Source organism: Otolemur garnettii, unplaced genomic scaffold (assembly GCF_000181295.1).
Source record: "Otolemur garnettii isolate 467f Iridium unplaced genomic scaffold, OtoGar3 scaffold00029, whole genome shotgun sequence".
In the NCBI taxonomy this organism is placed as follows: domain Eukaryota; kingdom Metazoa; phylum Chordata; class Mammalia; order Primates; family Galagidae; genus Otolemur; species Otolemur garnettii.
In genome coordinates this window covers 920,615-945,721 of record NW_003852424.1, presented here as the reverse complement: position 1 = coordinate 945,721, position 25,107 = coordinate 920,615, and the positions used below count along the sequence as shown (strand labels likewise).

Below are 25,107 nucleotides of genomic sequence, written 5' to 3'. Positions count from 1 at the left end.
CTCTAGGAGGAATCCAACCTGAGGTTCACCCTGGAGGTGTTTCTCCAAGACGTGGTATGTCAGCACCAGCACTGAACTTTCCTCCAGGGCTGATAGCTTCCTAGCACATGGAGGCAAGTACCCAGGAAACCCCTGTCTTCTGGTGCCCAAGGAGAGGTTTGTGGGGGCTGCCAGCCTCCTGCCTCCTGGGGACAGAGGATACCAATGCTTCTGGGTGGCCAAGGGGGTCTTAGTAGCACAGTTGTGTCTATACTCAGCATCTCCTGAAATCCAGGGCATTTGACACATGATAGTGATTAATTCCAAGTTACTGTTAATTCTAAGTGACAGTTTAATTCCAAGTTCTCCCTGGGTTGCTATAATTATCTGCAAACCAGTTGACTGGTTACAATGAAAGATATACTTCAGACACCCACACCCAAAGCCCTGCACAGAACTCAGCAAGGCTGCACCTGCAAGTGGGTGGCAAGTTTCCTACTTCAAACTAACTCAGTAGGTGGGGCTGATCCTTGCACAGATTTGGGCCCAATAGGCCCCATTTTTGTGGGTCACACAAATGTAAGAACTTAGTGGTCTCTCATAGGCCACTAGGATTTGTTTGTTTTTAAGGAAATAGGTTATAACCCACAGCAGTTCTCATGCATAATCTGGGAGGTAGACCTTGGTGTGGGGTGGATCTGCCAGCGCTGCAGGTCTCTGGTTGGCGCTGGACACCAGGCATGGCCTGCACCCCTGCTCTGACACGTGTCTTCAAGGGTTCCCTTGTTTTTTTTTTTAGACAGAGTCTCAAGCTGTCACCCTAAGGAGAGTGTCGTGGTGTCATAGCTCACAGCAACCTCAAACTCTTAGGCTTAAGCAATTCTCTTGCCTCAGCATTCCAAGTAGCTGGGACTGCAGGAACTTGCCACAATGCTTGGCTATTTTTCTTTCTTTCTGTTTTTTTTTTTTTGTTACAGTTGTCATTGTTGTTTTAGCAGGCCCAGGCTGGGTTTGAACCTGCTAGCCTCAGTGTATGTGGCCAGCGCCCCATCCACGGAGCTACATGCACTGCCGCAAGGGTTCCTTTGTTTTGAATCTGTTTCCCAGAAGGCACTCCCACCCATAGCTCATGCATACCATTACATCATCAGGGTCCCCTTCAAACTGTACTGCCCTGCCCTGTCCCTGGGCTCTGGTATATGATGTCCTGATGTAGGACAGGGTTCAGCAAGGCATGAGAATACCAAAGTAAATGGCTTCTCTGTTAACAGTCCATGTCCAACAATAAAAGGGAACTCTGCAAGGTCCAGAGCAAACTAGGTAAGAATGGTGGCCTGTGTGGACACATGGGGGAGACGGGTAAAGAGGATGAGGGTTAAAATCTGGGCACATGGGCTTGGTGCCTGTGGCTCAAGTGGCTAAGGCGTCAGCCACATATACCTAAGGTGGTGGGTTTGAATCTAGCCCAGGCCCGCCAAACAACAATGACAGCTGCAACCAAAAAGTAGCCAATTGGGCGGTTTTTTTGGTGGGGCCTGTGGTCCCAGCTACTTGGGAGGCTGAGGCAGGAGACTCGCTTGAGCCCAGGAGTTGGAGGTTTCTGTGAGCTGTAATGCTACGGCACTCTACCCAGGGGGACAGCTTGAGGCTCTGTCTCAAAAAAAAAAAAAAAAAACTGGGCACATGGACTGTACAGGAAATGGCTTTCGAATGAGCAGACAGTGGAGATATTTTCACTTTCTCTAAATATCTAATTTAAAAGTGTTTTTTAAAAACATTTTCTGATTGGCACCAGTGAGCAGGATGTACCCTGAGCAGTGGTATAGGAGGGTATCTGTGGAGCACCATGGGACAGCCACCTAGTTACTCTGCTTCTGTGCAGCACCCCTTCCCTAGTCCCTGGGGAAAGTGCCACCCAATGTGGGCCACCTTGCTGAATTCAGCTGACCACTGACCCTCAGAAATGTGAGCTTGAGCCAGGGAGACCATACCTTCGGCACACTTTGTGGGGCAAGCCTGGCATCTCCTCTGGGTAGAACCCCTCACTACAGGTAGGCACACATTTCCAGTCTTGGAAGTAGAAGTTTTTTGCACAGTGAATACATTCTTCTCTGCTGGGCCCTAAGAGGTACAGAAAAAGTAGCACATGTCAGGGACAGCTCCTGATGACTGTTGTCCAGGCCCACTATGCTGCTATGCCCAGGGAGATCCAGGGTACCACCTGGACTGTTGTCCAGGCCCACATATGTTATGCCCAGGGAGATCCAGGGTACCACCTTCAGGCCACCATGCAGTTGGCATTTTCCACATACCTGCCAAGGGCTGGGCTATCTTCACCCACTCCCAAGAGGTCATCCCCCCATCCCTGTTTCTCAGAAGGGGACAGAGAAGACATGGTGCTACCTTGGTGGGGAGCATACCTCCCCACTGCCTGTCCCATGGGGACTGGCCCTGATTCCAAACACTTCCTTTCCCAGAGGGCCTAGGCCCACTTCTGCTAGAGCCAGTGTGGTAGCTGTACACCAGCTATGTGTGGCTTTGAGACTTGAAATGTGGCTATGCCATACTGATGTCCACTGTGAGCACCTTACATACACACTGGGTTTCAAAGTCTTCATTTTAAATAGCTCATTAATTTTTTTATATGGCTACATGTTGAAACTGTGATATTTTGGAAACATTAGGTTAAATAAGATATGTTACTAAAATTATTTTTGCCTATTTCTTTTTACTTTTTAGGATGTGGTTACTAGGCAACTCAAAATTGCATCTGGAGTTTGCATTTGTGGCTATTCTACTTGACAGAACACGGGAAGATAACGTGGGGAAAATGAAAGATTTGCAGCAACAGAGAAAAAAAATGACAAAGGCTCATGGGACAGGGAGAACTGACCTGCAAGACAAAAGCTCTGAATAAAAGATCCAGAGCCACGGAGGAAAATCTTTAGCTTGGCCCAGAGTCAGAGGAGGACTTGTCAGCCTGGGCAGGATGCTGGACTGCAATGACTATACTGAGTGCCTCCTCTAGGCCAGATGTCCCCAGGGAGCACCTGCTGGGATATCTGAGAGGCAGCAAGGTGGCCATGGCCAACAGCCTGCCCTAGAGGGTTAGATATGGCAGGAAACCATCTCGGAAGCTCTGTGATAGTCATATTGTCTGAGGGTACCTTTCTCCCACACACTTTAATTTGATTACGGTAGAAGCTAACACAGTGGGATTGTGCCTCCTAATGTAGGTATAGAGTAAGGTGGGCCTCTCCTCTGCGAAGTTCCACAGCCTTGAGGACCCCAGACACAAGGCTCAAGGTTCTAGGGCTGAGTCCCCATTTTATAACCACAGCTTTAACCCTGGGAGAGGATTCTAAACTTTTCCAGCCCAGGCTCCTTTCAGAGTCATGAAGAGTGAAATTGCCCACTGCCCACACAGGGGCCTGGGTATAGTTATGGGCAGAGGCAGATGTGATTGCCTGGTGGTATCCTCAGGGCTGGGCATGGTGGGATCTGTCCTCCATCCAGCCCTCAGTGTCCCACTGCTCTTGGCTGGAGACTTGATGAAGACAAGCCTCTTGTCCTTCTGCAAGTTCAAGTGCCCAGTGCATCCCAGAATGGAGGTTGTGATGATTGGGGATGGCCTATCCACCATGGGTTGTTGCTGTAGATTTTAAGCAGGCATCAGAAGCACAGTCCTTTGGATGATGGGGCTTTTGTGACAGGCCAGCACTTCCTGGTTGGGTGTTTTCCTCCTTTTCTACAATGAGGTGAAAGAGCTGTCCAGTTTGTATTTTTTTAGAGGGCAGACTGCTCTTGGTGGATCCCACCTCTCCCCATGGCTCATCCCCGGGGCGTCCACAGGTCAAGAGTGACGGTGAGTGCACATGACAGGGCACCGCTCCACGTAAGGGCTTCAGGAGCCATGCAGGGCCTGCCACCGTCCCATTGCTAGTACCTCACCTACTGAGCCCCGGCACCTTACTGCCTTCCTCTAACACTTGAGGGGCTTGTTTCTGTGTGTGTTTAGTTTCATGCTCAATTGATTAAACTTAAAAATGTACTTAAACATATTCAGTTGGGGAAGATGGTGTGTTACAGCTGCATGACAATGCCAAGCACTTAATGCCACCAGACCACATACCTAAAAATGGTCAAGATGGTAAATTTTAGGTTATGTGTATTTTACCATAATAAAAAAGCTGATTAAACATACATTTTCTGCTCACACTATTTTTACAACTACTAAATGTTATGAACTTCAGAATTCAGTGAAAGTCTTTTAAGGGTTCCATTAGGTCACAAATCTCTATAGCCTATGAATGCTCTGAGCCCCCAGGGTCTAACAGTAACAACAAAATGGGTTGTGTGTATGCAGGAGTCACTGCTCCATCCATGGGCAGCCCAGTATAGAGTGAAAAGATGAAGCCCCTGTTCAGAAAGCACAAGAAACATGCCACTACAGGCATGGAGACAGAAGACATTTGCTTTTCTTTTGCAATCTCTCTCTCTCTCTCAGCCTGTTGCAGTGTTTTTTTATTTGCTATTTCAAGTCATGCTCTCTCAGGTACTAGATGCTCAGGAGTGAGGGCTGACCATTATAGGTACCTGGGCACTATCCCTTGACTTGGTATGTGTGTGCCCATGTGCTGGGTATATCAAGTCCCAAAGGTCCACTGCAACAACCCATGATGGACAGGCCACCCCCAAGCACCACAACCTCCATTCTGAGTTGCATTAGGTACTTGGACTTGCAGAAGGATGAGAGGCTTGTCTTCCTTGAGTCTCTAGCCAAGAGCACTGGGACACTGAGGACTGGGTGGGGGACATATCCCACCATACCCCACCCTGAGGATGCTACCAGGCAATCACAGCTGCCCCTGCCCACAACTATGCCCAGGCCCCTGTGAGGGCAGTGGAAAGCAGTAGTCAGTGGGTGGGAGCACAAGTAGGCCTGGCTCTCCAGGGCACAGGAAGTGGGCGTCTGAGGACAGCTGCCTCCAATGAGGACCACACCTGACATACAGCAAGAAGCTTCCAGATGACTTTGAAGCCAGTCCTCTCCCTAGTGGCCACCTGGGCATGGATGTACATGCTTCCCAAGAGCTTAGAAAGAACTCAGGCCAGAAAGCATGGGGAAAGGGGAGAGCCTGCCTGTACTTTGAGAAATGTAGAACTACACACTGCTGAAGCAAGCACCTAGAGCAGTGGTTCTCAACCTTCCTAATCCCTTTAATACAGTTCCTGTGGGTCGCACACAACCCACAGGTTGATAACCGCTGACCTAGAGTGACAGAGAAGTCACTGGAATGAGATAAGAAAACCTCTAAGTGCCTCTATAAAGCTTTTTGCCATCAGGAAGTCTGGGGACTTGGAGAAAAAAGTAAATTGAATTATTGACATTGAAAAAATTAGTTATAGAACTGCATGCCTGAATGTTATAGGTTCAAGTGACTATGAAATTTAAATAAGCAACATCAGTGATGCTTCTTCATCAAGCCAATGAAACAAAGAATAAAAACCATAGAGTAGGCCTAGGTGGTGCACACCTAAGTCCCAGCTACTTAGGAGCCTGAGGCAGGGAGAATCATTTGAGCCCAGGAGTTGAGGACCAGCCTGGGACACATTCCAAGATCTCATCTCTTAAAAAAAAAAAAAAAATAGCCAGGCATTGTGACAGGTGCCTGTAGTTGCAGCTTCTTGGGAGGCTGAGGCAAGAAAATCACTTAAGCCCAAGAGTTTGAGGTTGCTATAAGCTGTGATGTTATAGCACTCTACTGAGGGCAACATACTGAGATTCTGCCTCAAAAAGAGAGAGAGAAAGAGAAATAAAGGAAAGGAAGAAAAGTAGAAAAATGACATACATACAAAAGGGCAACAGGGCAAACTGCTAAGGACTGCTGAGCTGTCAGCAGGTGGAAACCTTCCAAATGCTGGGGCTGGCGCCTTTAGGGCTGTCCCAAAAGGGTACTGAAGATCTGTTCTAGATCTTCATCTGCAGGTAGCCTGTGGTCAGCTGTAGTAATCATTTAAGGACCCTGGCCTTGACTTCTCAGGCATGTCCAGTCAAGGACAGCACAGCAAATAGCTCACATGGCCACCCCCATGATGAGAATAGTAGCCTGACTGCTGCAAAAGCTCAATTTCATGTTTCTGAGAACAGACCAAAATGCCGAGGGCAAGGAGATAGGAGAAAACTTAACCCAAAATGCATCTGAGCCCACAAACTCAGGGTATGCTTCAACTTCATGTGCAAAAAAACTCTGTGAAATAAACTCCAATAAAACAAATGAATTCTCTACTTTGAGGGATAAAAACTGCCTGAGAGTTGTGCTATCATCTTTGTGGGGAACTACAAAACATGGAAGTTGGTTATAGAAGTCTTTTCCTCTTTGAATAAAATGTTCAGAATAAGTGAAGCTAGGTACCAAACACTAAGGCTAGGTTTTAAAACATCCCACCCCACCTGGATCCATCCCTGCCTCTCACAGTCCTCTGAGTGCCACACAAGCAACCTGCTCACTGCTGCCCAGCTGGGATTCTAATGCTGGGAAACCCAAGTTGCTGTTCAAAGCAGGCCTCTGCATTATTCTGGGGTTCTGTTTGAAATTTTAAAAATTGTGGTAAAATGTACATAGCATAAAATTTACCATCAAACCATTTTCAGGTCTACAATTCAGTGGCATTAAGTATATTTATAATGTTATGCAACTATCACCACCATGCATCTCTACAACTTCTTTCTTCTTACCACATTGAAACCTGTGAAACATTAAATCCCCCCTTCCCCTTCCCCAGCCCCTTGTAGGCCTTTGTGTTGTGTTTGGCTTGATAGTGTTTTAAGGATACAATGACTGGGGAAGTCCATGAGTCCTAGGGCTGTCTCAGTTTCAGGATAGCCCATCCATGCCTATCCCTACAAGGAAACAGAAGCAGATGGCTAACGCACCCACACAGGTGCGGCAGGTGTGATGACACTCCCCACATCTGACCAGCTCAGAGTCGAAGTAGGTGCCCGGCTCACAGTCTGGAATGCAGTTGCCCCGTGCAAGGCTGTGGGAAAGAAAGAGGCAGGTTTCCATATCTATTCCAATAGTCTAATGAAATGGTAATCTGCCCTCTAATGCTTTTCCTGAGAGGAAATGGAAGTTGCTGAAGACTCATCTTTGTGTTACTATAGGTTCCCAGCCAGGGAAAGCTGTCCCTAAGCTGGCTGGAGGCCAGGCTAGAAGGGCTACCGAGGGCAAGGGAAGTGGAGCCTCCACCATTAGGCAGTGGACACCAGGCTCTTTCTTCAAATCTGGTGGCCCTGGCTCCCCAGTCCCTGAGCAGGGGGCCAAGGCCTTATTCTCTCTCCTGCTTTGTGCTGGATTCTACCTATTGCTATTTCCCAACTCTGAATCCGAACCTAAGAGAAAAAGTGGAGCTGTATGGGCACCCCTGGTGGCATACTGGCTTAGTCTCACAGCTGAGTCCCCAGGAAATATCAGCATTTATGATACACAGGTATGGGGGTACTGGCTGACCTTCAACTGAGATCTGCTCCTTCCTTTCCCTTGCTTAAAACCTTCCCTATATTCACAAGGAACTTGAAATAAAATCTCTCCTTGGGCTCTGGCAGGCCTGTCTGATCCAGCTCCTGCCTTCCTCTCACACCTTCCTTGCTGACCCTCACTTCTCTTTCCCCAGCCCAGTGCTGGCTGGGGCACAAAGGACAAGCTAGACTAGCCAGGCTGATCTGCCTCTGCACATCCCAGCTGTGCCACCCAGGCAAGCCAGCCAGCCTCTCTGTACCTCCCTTTCTACTTAATTGGTTCCTGAATCATAAAGTTGTTTGGAGGACTCAATGTGCTAATACATGTTAACCATCTGGTATGTGCCAGATAGCAGTATAAACAAATGTCACCCACTGTTTCTTCAGTTCCTGGGATTATAGTGTGTTTGATGCACACATTTTAAATGGGTTTGCCACTAAACATACTGAACAAGTGCTCTGGGGTTTCATCTGTCAGATCTAGAGATTCCTGGTATAATGCTGTGATTTATAAGAAGAAATATATATATTTGGTCTTGGCTCTGGAATACACCCCCCCCCTTGGAATTACCACAGTGACAATTGCCTTTTTGCATGCTAATGACTGGGGGGGGGGTTCTAGGCAGCCTCAGAATGGGGGCTGGTTGCTAAGGGAACCACCTGATTGAAGGCTTGGAACTTTAGGCCCCACCAACTAGAAGGAAGAGAGGCTGAAGGGTGAATCATCACCAATGGCCAAGATGTAATCAGTCACGCCGATCGATACAATGAAACCTTCATAAAAACACCGAAGGACACAGCTGGGATTGCTTCTGGGTTGGTGAATCGTAACACATCCCAGGTACAGGGTGGGTGGCACTGTCCAGCTCCACAGGGATGACAGCTCCAGTGCTCTCAACCCTTCTCAACTTTGCCCTATGCATCCCTTTCTCAGGCTGCTCATCTGCATCCTTTGTAACATCCTTTTTAATAAAGGGATAAATATAAGTCAAGTGTTTCCCTGAGTTCTGTGTGCTGCTCTAGCAAACTAATAGAACCTGAGGAAGAGGCTACAGGCACTCTTGATTTGTAGCCATTCAGTCAGAAGTACAGGTCACAAGCTGGGATTTCTGACTGGTATCTGAAGTGGGGGCAGTTTTGTGAGGTTGAACCCTCAAATGTGGGATCTGATGCTCTATCGGTGGTGTCTGAATTGAGCTATATGTATGTGTATCACAGGACGTGCAGTTGGTGTCCATCAGAGAATTGCCTAGTGTATGGGGAAAACCCACACACATTTTGGTGATGAGAAGTGAAGTGTGCAGCATGGACTGTGAGAGTAGGAAATATCTATAGGTCCTCTGGCCCCTCTGCATTGGTAGTGGACGTCTGTCCATGGCCATTCCTCAACATGGTGCCCAGGCTGCTGCAGATGGCAGTTACGTTATATCTTTGATAAATGACACTCCACTGTGAGCATTTATCCCTTAAAGAGAAGGATGGCTGGGAGGTGGTGGCTAAGCTGCTTTCTCACTGCTTTTATGTGACAGTGAAGATTTGAAGTCACAGCTTACGCAGATATTGGGCACTCAAGGGAAGCCTTCTGTGGATTATGGCTGGTGATGTTTCAGAGTTTGCAGGCCTTTCCAAAAGCTCTTCACTGCTGAAACCACTGATTCTGCTCCGCAGCTACCACTAGGAAGCATTTTCTCCCCATTATACTATCCCTGAACTGAGTATCTGACTTCCCACCTCCCATGGGACTAGAGACAGAAATGAGTTCCTTGACACTGCCAATTCTCTTCTGGGAAACAGGCAGGTTCCAGGGGGTTGGAAACACAGAGCCTCCTCTCCCGGAACAGCCTAGGTTGAGGATCCACTCCTGGGCTGCCTGGGGCACCAATGCTGGCCTCTCCGAGGCCCCAGCTGCCAGAGCAATGTCTATCCCTTCCTCTTTGGGCTCTTTTTCCTTTTGGGGATCTTTGTCCTGGACCAGGTTATCCTTTCACTCCTAATCCTGCCTCATCCAGCCAATAGGTTTAAATGATAGGAGGTGGGATCTGTGACATCAAGGGTCCTGCTTCCCTTTCCCTTGCCTGGGACTGGGACACTCTCCTCTCTAGTTAGTATTCTAATTTGGAAGAAAGGGGCAGGTTGAAGGAAAACTCAGGAAGGCAGCAACACAGTACCCCCTGGGGAAACTGTTCCTCCCCCCCCCCTTGTAAAATGCGAATAACAATTACACAATTATAACAACTACTGTACATCTACTTCCTAGGGCTGCAAAGCAGTAGAATAAGAGTAACTTGCTCAGCATGTTTTCTTCCTTTGTTCTTTTCTCCTAAAAACTTCCTTGTGCAGTGAGCCTCAGGCTCCGCAGTATTTGAGGAAAAGAGACAGGGATGTGAAAGGTGGCTGCAGCTCTCCCTGCCTGACCAGGTGAAGTCTGTTCCCCACCTGGACTACAACATCCTCATTGCCTGCCAGCCTGCTGGAAATGCAGAGTCTCAGGCTCCACCCAGACCTACTGCATGTGAACCCTAGAGATCCCTGATACCTCTCCACCTCTGCAGCAAGAGAAGCTGCTCTCATAGCTCCTTCCCTTCTTTCTTGATTGTGCTGACCTGGCTGCTCCACTATGGGAGAGGCCACAGTAAAAGTTGGAACAACATGCTGTCCAAGCTTCTGGAATCTACAGTCTTTTGGAGGAACAAGTAATATGTATTTGACTGCCTCAAATGCAGTCTGACTGCATTAAATGGGCTAAACAAATCCTTCATATTCCAATAACAATCAATTAACCTAACAACGAGTTTTTAAAGGAAATGCACGCTGAGCTTCACAGGGCTGAGGTTGGTGAGACAGGGAGAATCTGGAATCTAAAAAGCATCCTTAAGGAGCGATGAAATTACCAGAACCTGGGGGTAAAATAGAGAGAGAAGACTGAGCAGGGAGGAGGAGGGGCTGAGTGAGCCCACAGCCCAGCCTGCCCAGGCTGGAAGGGACATTAGAGTAGGTGGAGTCTCTGGTGCCTAAAAGAAGGAGATCTGTGCTTCCCATTGGGAACACCTTGCTATCAGGCAGCAAGCCCACTTCATGTGATATGATCAACCTCTGACCATGCTCCCTATTTTGTGTGAAACGCAGAGATTCTATCTAGCTTTTCAGTTTCCATTACCATCACTCACCCATCTCTAAGTGGACATGTGTGATTTCCACAGACTTGAAATCTTTACCCTGAAAAGCTCTGGGAATCAGTGAAAAGCCAGAAACTCAAAAACACATCAACACTTTGGCATCCTCCAGGTTTTGAGGGGAGTTCTACCTGAATCCTTCTTTACACATGGTACATTTCTCGGGTTCATCCACGCACTTTTGACAGCCTGGGTGACATTTAAGGCAATTTTTCTGACCTGGAGAAAAAAAAGAGGGACAATAGTGATGGGAATCAAATTTGGGCAAACAAGTCCCCAGCAGTTCAAAGGGGGGTTGGTAGGATGGCTCTGCCTTGGTGCCCATCTCCAGATGATGGCACAATAATAAAGCAGAGATGCTGCATGAGACCATGTGCCTGGGGTTTTAGATCTCAGAATCTCACCTTCCTTTTCTGGGGGAAAGTTTTCATACAACCACCAGGCTTTGGAGGTGGTCCCCTTCCAGAGGAGACATATCCTTGTTTTGTTTATTTCAGTGTGACTAAGGGTAATTCCTGGCTGGTTGAGTAGAGTTTATTCAGGTGGAAGTCCTTATAAACATGACCGGGGGAGGGGGGGGGTGAGGCAGGGAGGCCAAGGACAACTCTAGCTCCCCCTTAAGCTTTTCACAGTCATATATGGTAACACAGACCCTGTGATGAGCTGTCATACATTCAAGGGGAATTCTGGGTCACCTCCACTCCCACCTGCATTCCCATAGGTTATTATCGAGGTCACTCACACTGGCACTTCATTAACCACTACCTTGTGGTATTGCTAAGTGCCTGGGAGCTCAGGGCTGCTTGCTTCCCCTCTGTGTGTCCTCCTCAGAGCCCCATAGGTGGGCTCACACACACAGGAAGCAGCTGCTCACTGAGGACATGTAGGGGTAAATGAAGAGAATGATTCTGTCCTGAGCAAGTGGCCAGGAATAAAGACACCCCCACCCTAAAGGTGGGTCTGGCTGGCAGCCCAGGGCAGGTGTTTGCAAAGGCTGTGAAATGTGTCTTGTATGACTTTTGGTTTTCCCCCTTCAGAGAGTCTGGTTACTTGATGGCTTCGTATGTCTTTAAAGATTTCCTGGCTGCTTCTCCACTGACATAACAGCAACGTTATGACAGGGCAGATCAGTGGCCTTTCCTGCACAGCAAAGACCTGGAAAAGGGGCTGTGGGAAGGGCTGCCACCAGCAAGGCCTCATAGGTCACAATGGTAGCTTCTTTAACTTGCTTGAGAATTATTCCCCACTGATTTAACCCAGGGTCTCTCTTCTCTCTGTCCCAGGGTGAGGTGAATTGCTGAGACACTGGCATGTAGTCCTGGGTCTGGGTCCCTGCCCATCCCCCAACTCGGTGGAACAGGGAGGGCAGCAGGACACCAGATTTTGCTGCTCTGAGCTCAAGACCCACCTCTGTAACAACTAGTGGTGGGCCTTTAATCTCTCTCACTTTGATTCCCATCTAGAAGATGGAGAACCACTCCCCACCTTTTAGGGATGGGGTCACTCTGTCAAGTGCACCACAAAGACTAACCTGCCCCTTCTGAGCCCAATTTACATCTGTCAGCAGGCTCCTCTGCATTTCTGGAGGTCTAAAAACCTGCCCATACTTAACTCAATTTCAGCTTAGCAGCTCTTCCTAAGAGGTGCTTTCTCTGAGTTTCGACCACCAGTTCTATAAGCTCGGGTTGAATGCCCTGGTCTTTGCCAAGTGCACACATCCTGCGTCACAAAGAAGCTGTATGACATGGTTGCTCATGAAGGAGAAATTATAGGACAGACAGCAGAACACCCTCTTAGGGTATCTCAAGTAAGAATGAGCCTGAGGGGCAGTGCCTGTGGCTTGGTGAGTAGGGCGCTGGCCCCATATACCAAGGGTAGCAAGTTCGAACCCAGCCCCAGCCAAACTACAACAAAAAAATAGCTGGGCATTGTGGTGGGCATCTGTAGTCCCAGCTGCTTGGGAGGCTGAGGCAAGAGAATCGCCTAAGCCCAAGTGCTGGAGTGCTGTGAGCTGTGTGACACCACAACACTCTATTGAAGGTGATAAAGTGAGACTCTTGTCTCCACAAAAAAAAAAAAAAAGAATGAGCCTGAGGACAGCTGGCCCCAAGTATCTCTCTGCCCACTCTCTACAGTGGACATGGACTTGTAGATGCAAGAAATTCCCCAGATTATCCAGATTCATTTCAGCATCGTTTTGAACTGCTCCTGGCCAGAGGTCTATGGGTGAAAAGCTATAACCAACAGGCCTGGTGCTTGCATTTCCCTGTCTCTCTCTCCCTCCCCTGTTAAGGGTCACTGCTCAGAACAACACAGTATACACGAAACAGAGGGCTGGGAAATCCTCCCAGCAGAGGGGACATTAGCTCAGAGAGGGCAGAGCTGGCTCATCAGTTCTTGTGCCCAGGGACATGCCACTTACTTTCATCAGCATAGAATCCTGCAGGACAGAGGGTTATACAGCTGTTCATCTCCTGGTGGTGATAGAACCCACGGCGGCAAGATAGGCACTGCGTGGGGCCCCTGCCAGAGCAGGTCTCACACCCCTTGTGACACCGGCGGCAGCGTCTTGCTCCTGTGTCCCCAAAGTAGCCCAAGGGGCACATGCTCACACACTTCCTGTGGGACAGGGGCAGGAGCAGGAGTGGGTGAGGACCCACAGGACCTTGCCAACTCAGCCCTAGCCTGTGCCCACTCTGTTGCACCATCCTGAGTCAGCAAAGGACCCTAGGGTGAATATAACACTTATGGTCTTTGTGCCGGTGAGTAGAGTTGAGAGTAGAGGTTGGAGCACTTGGATGAGAACCCAGGAGTCCTTTCCTCTCAAAGCAGGCCCCAGTGGGAAGTCCTGAGGCTGTGTGTGGCTTCCTGTAGGCACTATGATGTTGAATTTGACTTTTGGAGCTTTTGGTGCTGCTAAAACCCAGAGTCTTGTGGGCTAGAGCCAGCAAGGTGGCTGTCTTGCACTGTGGCAGGTTGAGTGCATGTGAGGAATTCTAGGACACCATGACAGCAATGTGGGTACCCTGCAGGTACCCTTGTGGGTATGACAGTGTCTTGCATATGCAAGTGTCATCCAGGCCTTAGGATACCCAATGGTCCCCCATCATCTTGGCTTCTTGGGCCTGGAATGTATAGCACATGCTAGGTGCTCAGGAAAGTTTGTGAAATGCATAAACTGACAATACAGCCCCTGTAAGATTGGCCAGGAAGAGAATTTGAGAGAGTGGTGATGCCAGGAGCTAGAGATGCTCAGAGGACAGAGCTCAGGGCCAGAGTGCAAGGCCACACAGGCGTGCACTCACTGCAGAAGGGCAAGCCTGAATCTAGCAATGGGTCCTACGCCTGGTCTGGCTCTGAGTTCCTGATGACTCCTCTGGGGCAAACTTCTGGGGAGCCCTCAGGAGAGCTTCTGCAAAAACCCTGCACCCAGCCAGAGGCAAAAGACACTGAAAAAATGACCAAGAACAGGCCTCAGTCTGTGCAAGAGCTACACCCCTCAGCTGGCCCCGGGAGGTAGACAGTCCTGGGCTCTTGAGTCAGGTTTGTCTGTAGTCCCCATGGGGCAGCCTTAGCATCTCACTATGACCCACTTGTGTTTAACAATGTGGATAGAAAACAGTTTATAGGCACAGACACCAAAGTGCCACAGCTTCTGATTTCTCCATAATAGATATTACTTGTGTGATTAAAACATAATGCCGAAACATCTATAATGTTCTTATTAAACATTGTTTTATACTATAATGTGATTATTTCTGAGGGTGTTATGTTAATTCCTAATTAGGGCATCAGGTTGTGGAGGGGCTAAGAATACAACTAAAAACAGAGCAACTTGGCAGCACACTGCAGGGACTCAGCACATGCATTACCTGCCAGTCTTGGCGCTCCCCAGGCTGAAGTGGATGCAGTTCAAGCATTGGTCTGCGTTGGGGCCATCACAGCCTTTGTTGCCACACTCTGGATGGCACATACCTTAAAGAAACAACATTGCCTTTCATCCAGAGAGATGCCTTCTGGATCAAGTGTACTCTCACATATCCCCTTATTAAGATGTCGTGACTTGGCAGGACAGGGAGAAGCTCTCCTAAGGAGAGGCTGGTGAGCTCTGCTGGGAAATCCAGCATCAGAGAGTTGGAAGCTCTAGACCAGTATTTTTCAACCTTTCTTATCTCATGGCACACTTGAACCTACAGTTAAACTTCCATGGAACACTTAAATTATATTGATTAAAAAAAAAAGAGTAAAAAAATATACTTAACTGTGGCTTGAACTTCTTTTGAAAATAATTTAATTATCTTTAAAACTTTTGCAGCATATAAGTCTCTCTAATGGCACACTGGTTCAAAATCATTGCTCTAGATAACTAAGAGCAAGCCAACAGCCAGAGGGAGGTGTGGGACCCAGATCAGTGGGAAGAGGAACTGGAGAGCCTGGAGGAGAGGTGATGAGGGTGGAAAGGCTCAGAACAACTCTATTCAGTTTATTCTCCTGCACCAGAGCCTTCATGTTGGGACTGGCCAACACTTACGATTTCCAACTGCCACCGGGGGAGGTCATGGCCTTTGGGAAGCTGCTGCAAACAGGGATTTTGCAGGAAGAGGGGAGAGAGAACTCCCTAGAGCTGCTGTGCCAGGAAAGACCATGGATTTGCAAGTGTTCAGGTCTACCCTTTGTGGCTCTCACCAGGCAGGTCTGGGCTGGGGTAGAGACAGAGCCTGACAGTGTTATTCTGCCACTGTCTGTGACAGCTGGGCCCCTTTCAGCATGCCTTCTTCTCCTGGTTCTCTTTATTCCATCCCTCAGCCATGGACCACCACTATCTTCCCTCTAGTTCCCAAATCCTAACTCTGAGTGCCTGTGTGCTGTTGGAAAAGTGACAGAGAGAACTGCTGGGGAGCTCAGTGTCTTCCAGCAACCATCATCCTTCTAGGTCCTTCCCAGGGAGGCCTCAGAGATGAGCCCTTGGGCTGGGGTAGGGCATGTCTACAGAAGGCCTCTCTATCTTGGTCTGCAGAAGTGACAGATAGTGCCCAAAGTGGAACTCCCTGCTTGTCTGCCTACTCATCCCTCCTACATGGGGAAAGTTCTGATGAGACTCAGGGAAGACTAAAAGGGGTATACTAATGCTTTTGAGTTTGAGGAATAATTTTTTTTTTCTCCAAAGTATATAGTTAGGTTGGAGGGCTGGGGGTGGGGAGTGAGTTCCAAAGCAAAGAGGAGTTAATCTGCTGGTCACCTGCATTTGGTGGATAACTTGAAGGAAAGACAAAAGTCCTCATTCTCTGCTGCCTGAAGTGGGGCTTGACTGAGGCACACAAAGCCCTCTTCATTTACCTTTAGAGTCTCCAGACCTTCCCAGGTTTGGACTCAGTTTATTCAGCTTCCCTCCCTAAAGGCTCACCATTGTAGGTATTTCCCGTTTTTTTTTTTTTTTTTGTGGGACCTTGGGTGCCTCTGTTCTCACTGTGAACCCCCTTCAAGCTGTGTTAGCACACTCTAGATGCTTCTCTTGGGCAGTGCTGTGATTTTGGGTGACACTCCCTGCCATATCCAAAGCTCATCGCTGTTTCCCTCAGCTTCAGACTGCCTGTTTTCGAAGCAATTCTCACCTGGCTCGATTCTTTGCCCACCTCATCCCAGGCCATCTCTGAGGGTGTCCTCAGAAATCCTTGCTTCATTGTGCCATTGTTTTTAATTACTCTGAGTGAGAACACAAGCGTGGGCACTGAGCCCTGCCTTCCCACCAGAAGCAGTGGCCTAGTGGTGGCCTTGCTGATGCAGTGATATGAGGACTTCCCTCCCTCCTTGTCCTATAGCACTTTCTCCCTAGGGCCCAGGGAGGCAGCAAGTCTGTCTTGCTTCATAAAGTGAAGAATTTCCTCAATTTTAAGAAGCTGGGGGCAGGGTGAGATAGGGAAGTGACAGATCAGCTTCCACACTCTTTCCAGGCCCAGGAGATGGGGCCTTCAGGTGGGCAGGATTTGGTCTAGCATGCTCACTGCTGTGTTCCCAAATCTGGAATGGCATCTGGCACAGAGCAAGTGCTCAATGAATATTTGCTGAGTGGCTGAAGAGTGAGTGTACAGATCAGAGTGGATGGAGACAGAGAAAGTACAGATGTCCTCACCATTTACAGAGAGTATATTCTAGGATGTCCCAGGAGGGCTCATCCTCAGGGAGGGGCTGGTATGGTACTTCTAGCCACTGGTCCATGGTGTATGACTTTCTGCAGTGGAAAGTTTAATCAATCAATAATCTCAAGGGGGTAGAGTAGGGCACTGGCCCCATATGCTGGAGGTGGTGGATTCAAACCAAGCCCCGGCCAAAAAAAAAAAAAACCTCAAGGGGAGCCAATGCAAGACTGCAGCCACCCAACAGTGAAGGCTGCAGAACCTCCACATGGCAACAAGGTCACCTATAGGTCAGGTTTAGGCCCCCTCTGAGTCAGATGCCTAGACTGATATCTATAAACAAACCTCCCCAGTATGGCTCTCTACTTGAATTGTGTTTAAAAGCCAAATATCAAGATTTATCTCTCCCATGAAATGTTCTTGAATTAAATCCACCCAGCTGGCCATCTTGTTCCGATCACTCTATCATTCTAAGAATGTTCTGGTACAGCTGGAACTCATTCTCAGGCAAGCATATTATTTGGGTTGTAGTTTGTACTTACATCTGCTTTCCCTCTCTCACCAATTAGTGTGAAAGTTCTTCCCTGACTTTGGGGTTGCTTCCCATAATTCCTAGTGGAAGGTGCCAGATACTTGGGGTGCTCCATTAATGTACTGAGCACCCTGGCTGACAGCAGGTCCCCTCTACATTGGCTTAAGAGTGACATAGATTTATCTGAAAACCCCACCTTAAATGCTTTGTAGAGACTATCCAGGATAAAGAAAATACACACACACAAAAAATGTTAAAAAGCAACATGGGAGTCTTCGATGGGCTCTTGTCATAATGTGCTCAGACCAACTGCTGGAGGAAGAGCAGGGTTCAGTATGATCATCTTTTTCTCCATCCAAAAATAGTACACTGGGACCTCACTGTGACAGTACTGGACACAGAACAGCATGGAGCCAACTGACTGCAGACAAGAGGTGCTAACAAGAACAAGCAACATTCACTACAAATCTGGTCTCTTTCCTGACTGCTGTATTCCCTGGGCAAGTTTCTTAATGCCTCTGGGCCTTTCTCTTCATCTGGGGTGACCACAGACCTGCTGAGTCCATGGCTCCACACTGTCCTGTGCTAGACACACCTCTCAGCCTGTAAAGCAACTCCTGTGTACCTCTCAAGCTATCCTGATACCCCTCTTCCAGACAACACTGCTTGGGCTCCCCAGTCTTCTTGCAGTTCTGTGTGGATAACTACACTGTCCTGAGCCATCCTCAGCCCACCCAGCTTCCTTTGCTCAATGACTGCTTATTTCCCGAGCCCCAGGCTTTCTTGTGTTCCTGTGACAGTTCTTTCCTGGCCTCTTGGCCACTCTGTTGTAGGAACCTGAGCCCCTACCTGCCTGCTTGCCTCCTGTCCTTACCCTTGCTGGTTTCAGCATCTGCTGGCTCTGCAAGCCCACGCCACCTCAAGTCACCTAGAATGTTGGCTACAATGCAGACTCTGAGCACCCCACACCTGCTGAAGCTACGTTTCTCTGTGGGGCCAGCCCCAGCTGTCCTCCTCAATCCAGCATCCTGGTGAGTTCCTGGGTGGCCTCCAGCTACACTCTGGCCTAGCAGGGCAGCCAGCTCCACAAAGCTGTTCACCTTCAGTACCTTTCCCGCCTGCTGAGGCTGCAGCCCTTTCTCTCCGCTAGACTCTCTGGTCCCCAGTCCTCCCTTTCAGTGGGCAATCTCAACTGCTGCCATCCTGGGACCTTTGTGTTTGTGAGCATTTCCCAGGCTTTTCTCTTGCACCTCCTCCATTTCTCAGCAATTCTTCTTTTATCCACAGGGTCCATGGGGAGCCTCTGCTGGCCTGGACCCATTACCCACAATGTACCATACCTATGGCCAGCTCTCCGCATTCTGGATGCCCCATCTCACACTCTCTTTGGCCTTGCCATAGACTTTAAGGTGGCCATTTACCCATTTTCCCTTGCCTTCCACACTGTGGCACCCTCCGGTTCTGATGTCTCTATCACTCTGTCCCTGCCTCTAAAGGGGCTCTCCCTGCCATTCCTGGTCTGCCTGTCCCACTTCTGCCTGAGAGTTGCAGGAAGTGCCCCTGAGGACTAACAATGTATCTCATTCCCCTAGAGAAATCCCCCTGCCCATTTGGGCCATGTTCCCTAAAGACTAGGTGATTGAAACTGCAGATCAGAACCATGATAAGGTGCTAGTCTGCAAGCCTGAAGTCAGCAAAAGATTTTAAGAAAAAAGAAAAATAAGCCTTTTATTAATAATTACTGAATCTTGCCATAGTTTATAAATCACAGGGGGAAGAGAAAAGATTAGTCCATACATAATTCAATGCTCTGTTTTAAAGGAATAGTAGGAGAAATTTAAAATGGAATCAACCATAATTTATGCTTGATTTATACTGGTGAAATTCTCCATCCTGTTATTTTTTCAGAAGATATTAGATAACTCAAAGCATCAATAATCTTAGATATTATCCATCATTGACCAAATAGCCATAATTTTCAGTTAAAGAAAATATGCCCAACCATAAACACCCCATTTTGTACAAATCACCATAGGATGGCTCAAAGGGAAAGGAACAGCTTCCAACCTAACATGCTCATAAAATGTGTGCCCAGCCAAGTGGCTGGATATGTCTAGCCCTCTTTGGGTTGCCATGGCTTCTGGTTGCCTCGCAGAGTAAGCTGGTAGCCCAGAGCCAGGGACCACCTTGGCAATGGGATGAAAAAAAGGATTGGTACAAGGTATCTTTACATGGTTTGGAATTTTTAAGATCTTTTGGGTGTCATCAGTATCTACTGACATTGTTTCTTGAGAACTCCTCCTGGGTTTTCAACCCTGGCCCTCGGGGGCTGGTTAAAAGCTCTGCTGTTAGACTCCTTTCCCAGCTGTGCTCACTGAACTCAACCTTCACTTTGTCCTTCACACATCCTGGCCACAAAGACTGAGAATGGACAGACCTAAGAGAGTCAATAGGCTGAGTCAGGAGTGGGGGCCTGTGATGAAAAGAGGTGCTCCTGGAGGTGGCTAATTAACTAGGGGCAAGTCCTGGTTCTGGTTGGGCATATGAAATCTTGCTTTCCCAGCCTGGGAAGGTTAGAGAATACTTACAGGTTTGAAGCATACTTACTGGTCTGTAAAATAATAGGAGAGCCTTGGGTGGGAGGAGCTGTGTGAGTGCAAATTTCCATCATTATTATGGCTCCAGGCAAAAAAGGACATAATCATAACCCCCACCTTGTGTCAGGAACAGCCCCACACTTTAATAGATACAGTGGAAAAATGAAGCTTGCAGAGGCTGGCCCTCTCCTCTAGCTTCAGGCTCATTACCTGTGTAATCTTCTTCATCCTCAGGATTCTCAACCTGGGATGGTGGCAGAGCAGCCTCGGGTGGCTCCAGCTCTGGGGCTGAGAACTCCAACATCCGTGAGCGGGACTGATGGGAGCTGAAGGTGTGGTATGGGTGCTCTGCCGTGCCATACAAAATGAGGCTCCATTCTTTCAACTTCCCTGGAAGGTAGCAAATCCACAGAGTCACCTTGGGAAGCTCTCGATGTGCCTGTGGCTGCCCTGGCCTGTGCAAAGGCCTCCATCATTCACAGAAATAAATGCCAGGCACTGCCTGGCTCCTTGTCACACAGCTATGCTCTGGCTTGACACCTTTACTTCCTGGTTACCTGCTGGCCAGGTACACCTTCTGCCCAGGCCACATGTCACCTCCCCAGTATATTATTTCTATAAGCTGATGCACTTCTACATGTCCTGTCCCTGCTGGGATGGGGCCCTCCCAAGTTGAACTACCCATAGTCCTGGAGACTGTGTTCTGCCCTTGGTCTCCCTGCATCCTCCCTTGCTCCTGCCTTCCCATGACTATGAATAGCCACCTTCCCCTCTTGTGATATCCAGTGGGTTGATCTGGTGCCAGGTGTGGCCATGAGCCTTGTCCCGAAGCCTCCAAATGTGATGACTGCATTGTACAGAGGAATCCTGCTACTGGATCACAGGAAGACTCAGTCTTGGGTCTTTCTCTTGCTAGGCCAGGGCAGGTGGGGGAAGTTCCTAGGGGGTGGCAGTGCTGGTCCAAACCCAAATGCTTAGACAGGCTGAGTGGAGGGGAGACCCTAGCCAGACTGCATGGGGGAAACAAAAGACAGACAAGCATGGGAAAGGCAGAACTGACAGGATAGCACCTCACTAAGATGGGGCAGCAGGGAGCCCATTTGACCAAGTGCCTCTGCAAAAGAACAACAGCCCATGTGGCTACGTGTTTTCAGATGAAAACAGGCATACAGAAAAGTGAGCAACCCAGCCTGAGGTTTCTAGCTGAATTCCTTTTTGAGACAGAGTCTCATTATGGCGCCCTCCGTAGAGTGCTGTAGCATCACAGCTCACAGCAACCTCAAACTCTTGGGTTTTTTTTTTTTTTTACTGTTGGAGATTCATTGAGGATACAAGAAACCAGGTTATACTAATAGTGTTTGTTAGGCAAAGTCCCTCTTATAATTGTATCTTGCCACCAAAAGGTCTGTTACACACCAAGATCTTGGGCTTAGGTGATTCTCTTGCCTCAGCCTCCCAAGTAGTTGGGACTACAGGCACCCGCCATAACAGCCCGTTATTTTTTTGTTGCAGTTGTCATTGTTGTTTAGCAGGCCCAGGCCGGGTTCAAACCCGTCTGCCTCAGTGTATGTGGCTGGTGCCCTACCCACTGAGCTATGGGTACCAAGCCTCCAGGTGAATTCCTGATGTTATAAAACACATTATAGACCATCTCTGACTCAGGATGGTTCCACTTACAACTTTGCAACCTAACAGTGGTATGAAAACAATGCACATTCAGAACGCTTCTTAAGATCACATCTGGACAAATCTACCTTAGGTTGAAGACACCATTGAAATAAACTATTAAACTTAAACTATCTTCAACTTAAGGTAGGTTGTTAAGGAACATCTACACTAGTAAGTAACACAGACTTGTGTGTACTGACTTAGCTGTAGGGTACTGATTTAGGCTTTTTTTTTTCACTATAGTGTCCCTAGCATTCACAGGAGGGTAACTGTGTTCAGAAGGTCATCAGCTTTACAGATGGAGCCAAGGTCCAGTACGACCTGCCTGAGGATATGCTGCTCATGCTGCTGGGACTCCCTGCCTCTCAGTCCATCAGTGTTTGTTGATAGCCAGATCATCTCAGCAGGTAACACACAGGTACTAGCTGCGAGCCCCTCGATGGGGACTCAAGAGGGACTGTGCTGAAAAGATCTCTGGAATCCTCTTCTTTTTCTGTCACTGGGTTTCTTGGCAATCAAGATGCTTTAGGCAAGGAGAAATATTGCTCTGATTCTTAGGTATTTATTGTGTCTTCACTGTCACTTTCCTCTGTTCATGCTGACTATCCCTTTGCTCTGAACAGAAAGCCTGTCTTTGGATACCTACCTAGTTACTGTTTCTGCAAAGTGGGCTGTGCTACCAGTATAAATTCATCTTTGTTCTAATTCTGAGACTCATTCGGCCTCCCTAAATCACAGAACAGGGACCCCAGGTCATCAGTAGTCACAAGCACATGGGCTGTGACCCAGGCAGTCCTGGCCAATAGATGGGTGGGAGATGGGCACAACTGGCCCTGCAGTGCACTGGGCCAAACTCTGGTGCTGCTCTAAGTGGCATCTGGCTTTGACCTGGTCACATGGCATGGCACATAACAGCACTTTTTGTTTTAATCATCTCCCTAGCTAAGTACTGGGTCCCTAAAGCCTGTAGTCCCCAAGGTGCCCTAAGTCAGGCCCTGTATTGCTCCAATCTCTCAGCCTGGTCAGGATTAGAGGATATAGGTGAAGCTCTTCAATTTGCAAAAGTATTCCTGAGTGAACTATCTGAATCCTTTGTTAAAAGGATTTGTTTTATAAAATTTGAATTCAGCGGAGGATTCTGGGAAGATGGCCGACTGGTAGCAACCCTGGTCAGAGGCTCCTGAGCAAAGGAAGAAAAACTGGTTGGAATCAGAATCTATGAAGCCAAAGACAGGGAGCTGAGTCCAGAAAGAAGTTCGGAAAGCTGTAAATCCAAGGAAGAACATTTAAGAACACAAAATACAGGTACAAAGCAGGCCCCAGAACTGCTTGCTAGAGCTGCACGCTTCCTGTGGGCTGCGGGTGGCCACAGAGGAGTCCCCTGCTCTGGGAGGACTCAGAACTGCTTGCTAGAGCCTTGCGCACCCCACGGGCAGCAGCAGAGGAGATCCTGGCTCCAGGGCTCTGGACAGGCCCAGAACTGCTTGCTAGAGCTGCATGCCCCCTGCAGGCGGTGGGTGGTCACAGAGGAGTCCCCTGCTCTGGGCAGCCACAGAACTACTTGCCAGAGCCTCGTGCGCCCCACGGGCTGCAACGGAGGAGTCCCCAACTTTGGGTGGGCCCAGAACTGCTTGCTAGAGCCCCGCAGCCCATGGGCGGCAGAGAAGATCCCCACTCCAGGGCTCTGGGTGGGCCCAGAACTGCTTGCTAGAGCTGCACATCTCCCACGGGCAGTGGGTGGCCACAGAGGAGTCCCCTGTCTCAGGCAGGCACAGAACTACTTGCTAGAGCCATGGGCGCCCCACGGGCAGTGGCGGAGGAGTCCCCCACTTGGGGCAGGCCAAGAACTGCTTGCTAGAGTCGCATGCCTCACGGGCGGCAGAGGAGATCCTCACCCCAGGCTCCTGCTCTGAGCAGGCCCAGAACTGCTTGTTGGTGCCACGGATGTCCAGTGGGCAGTGGTGAAGGAGTCCTCTGTTCCAGGCAGACCCAAAACAGCTTGCTAGAGACACACACCCCCCACGGGGGCTAGCAGAGGAGTTCCCCACTACAGGCACGGGCACTGGGTGGGCCCAGAACTGCTTGCTAGAGCCACACGTGCCCTGAAGGTGGCAGTGGAGGAGTTTACTGCTCTGGGTGAGCCCAGAACTGTTTGTTAGAATATGACCCACGGGCGGAGGTGGAGTTCCTGCTTTGGGCTCCTGCGCTGGGAGGGCACAGATTGGCTTGCTAGTGCCACACGCGTCCAGCGGGCTACAGTGAAGGAGTCCTCTGCCCTCCCCCCTCCAGCTACTCTGGCAGGGTTGAACTAGGACTGATCTGGTCACTCGCATGCCCTGTGCTACTGCTGCCATTCCCCCACCCCCTGGCTGCTCCAGGGAGGCTGAACTAGGACTGATCTAGCGACTACAGTTCCCCTGTTCCACTGGTTGCCCCAGCTTGGCCAAACTAGGACTGATCCGGCTGCTGTCAGTCTCCTGCCCCCCGGTCACCCCGGCAGGCCGAATGAGGTCTAATCCAGCTATGCACACTCCCGTGCAGCTGCTGCTGTTCCACTGCATCCTGGTTGCCCCAGCACCCGAAACTGGGAGAGGACAACAGACATGCTCTGCCTGTCTCTCTGGGTATCCAGAAGAAGCCACCAACTGAACGGTTCTGATAAGGCCTCCAAACAAGGTAAACTCAGCAAGGGGCAGAATCAGCGGAATAACTATGGCAACTTGAATAACCAGAGTAGATCAACTCCCCCAAGGAAAAATGGGGTAGATGCAATTGAAGACACCATCCATAAACAGATGGCTGAGATGTCAGAAATTGAGTTCAGATGTGGATAGCAAATAAGATTAACAGAATGGAAGAAAGGAAGAAATTAGGAGTTCAAGAAATTATTCAAAAGATTTCTCAAGAAATTATTCAAAAGATATCTCAAGAAATTATTCAAAAGATGTCTCAAGAATTCAATGATTTCAAAGATAAAAATGATCAAAGATTTTGAAACACTGAGACAAGAGGTTGCAGCCAAGAGGTTGAACCAAGAGGTTCCAAGGATCTGAAAGAGACAGTGGAATCTCTCCGTAACAGAGTGGAACAGGCAGAAGAAAGGATCTCTGATTTTGAAGACAAAGCTTTTGAAGAAGCTGAGGAGCACAAAGATCAAAAGAAATGGAGAGCAAAAACAGATCTCACTCTCAGAAAGCTCTCGGATAATTTGAAGAAAACTAATATTTGCCTTATAGGAATCCCTGAAGGTGATGAAGTTACTTCACAAAACATAGAGGCTCTTCTTCATGAAATTATGAAAGAGAACTTTCCAGACATGCCAAGAGATTCTGAAATTCAGATAGCAAGATAGTTTCAGAACCCCAGCATGATTCAACCCGAACAAGATATCCCCCAGACACATCATAATTAACTTCACTAAAGTTAAGATGAAAGAGAAAATTCTGAAAGCAGTCAGATGTAAGAAAACCATAACCTACAAGGGGAAGAGTATTAGGATGAC

General features: G+C 48.6%; 1 protein-coding gene across 1 annotated transcript in view; it reads right to left on the bottom strand.

The window, feature by feature from the left end:
- The window catches only part of PCSK6 (proprotein convertase subtilisin/kexin type 6), a gene marked incomplete at its 5' end in the record, with an annotated part of 189,999 nt that overhangs the window by 7,021 nt on the left and 157,871 nt on the right, over nucleotides 1-25,107 (bottom strand). Inside the window, 7 exons of the mRNA XM_023512633.1 lie at nucleotides 1,971-2,100; nucleotides 6,917-7,020; nucleotides 10,806-10,893; nucleotides 13,097-13,293; nucleotides 14,547-14,649; nucleotides 19,948-19,986; nucleotides 20,148-20,327. Of these exons, the coding sequence (XP_023368401.1) occupies nucleotides 1,971-2,100; nucleotides 6,917-7,020; nucleotides 10,806-10,893; nucleotides 13,097-13,293; nucleotides 14,547-14,649; nucleotides 19,948-19,986; nucleotides 20,148-20,327 (841 nt within the window). The remainder of the gene's footprint in view (nucleotides 1-1,970; nucleotides 2,101-6,916; nucleotides 7,021-10,805; nucleotides 10,894-13,096; nucleotides 13,294-14,546; nucleotides 14,650-19,947; nucleotides 19,987-20,147; nucleotides 20,328-25,107) is intronic.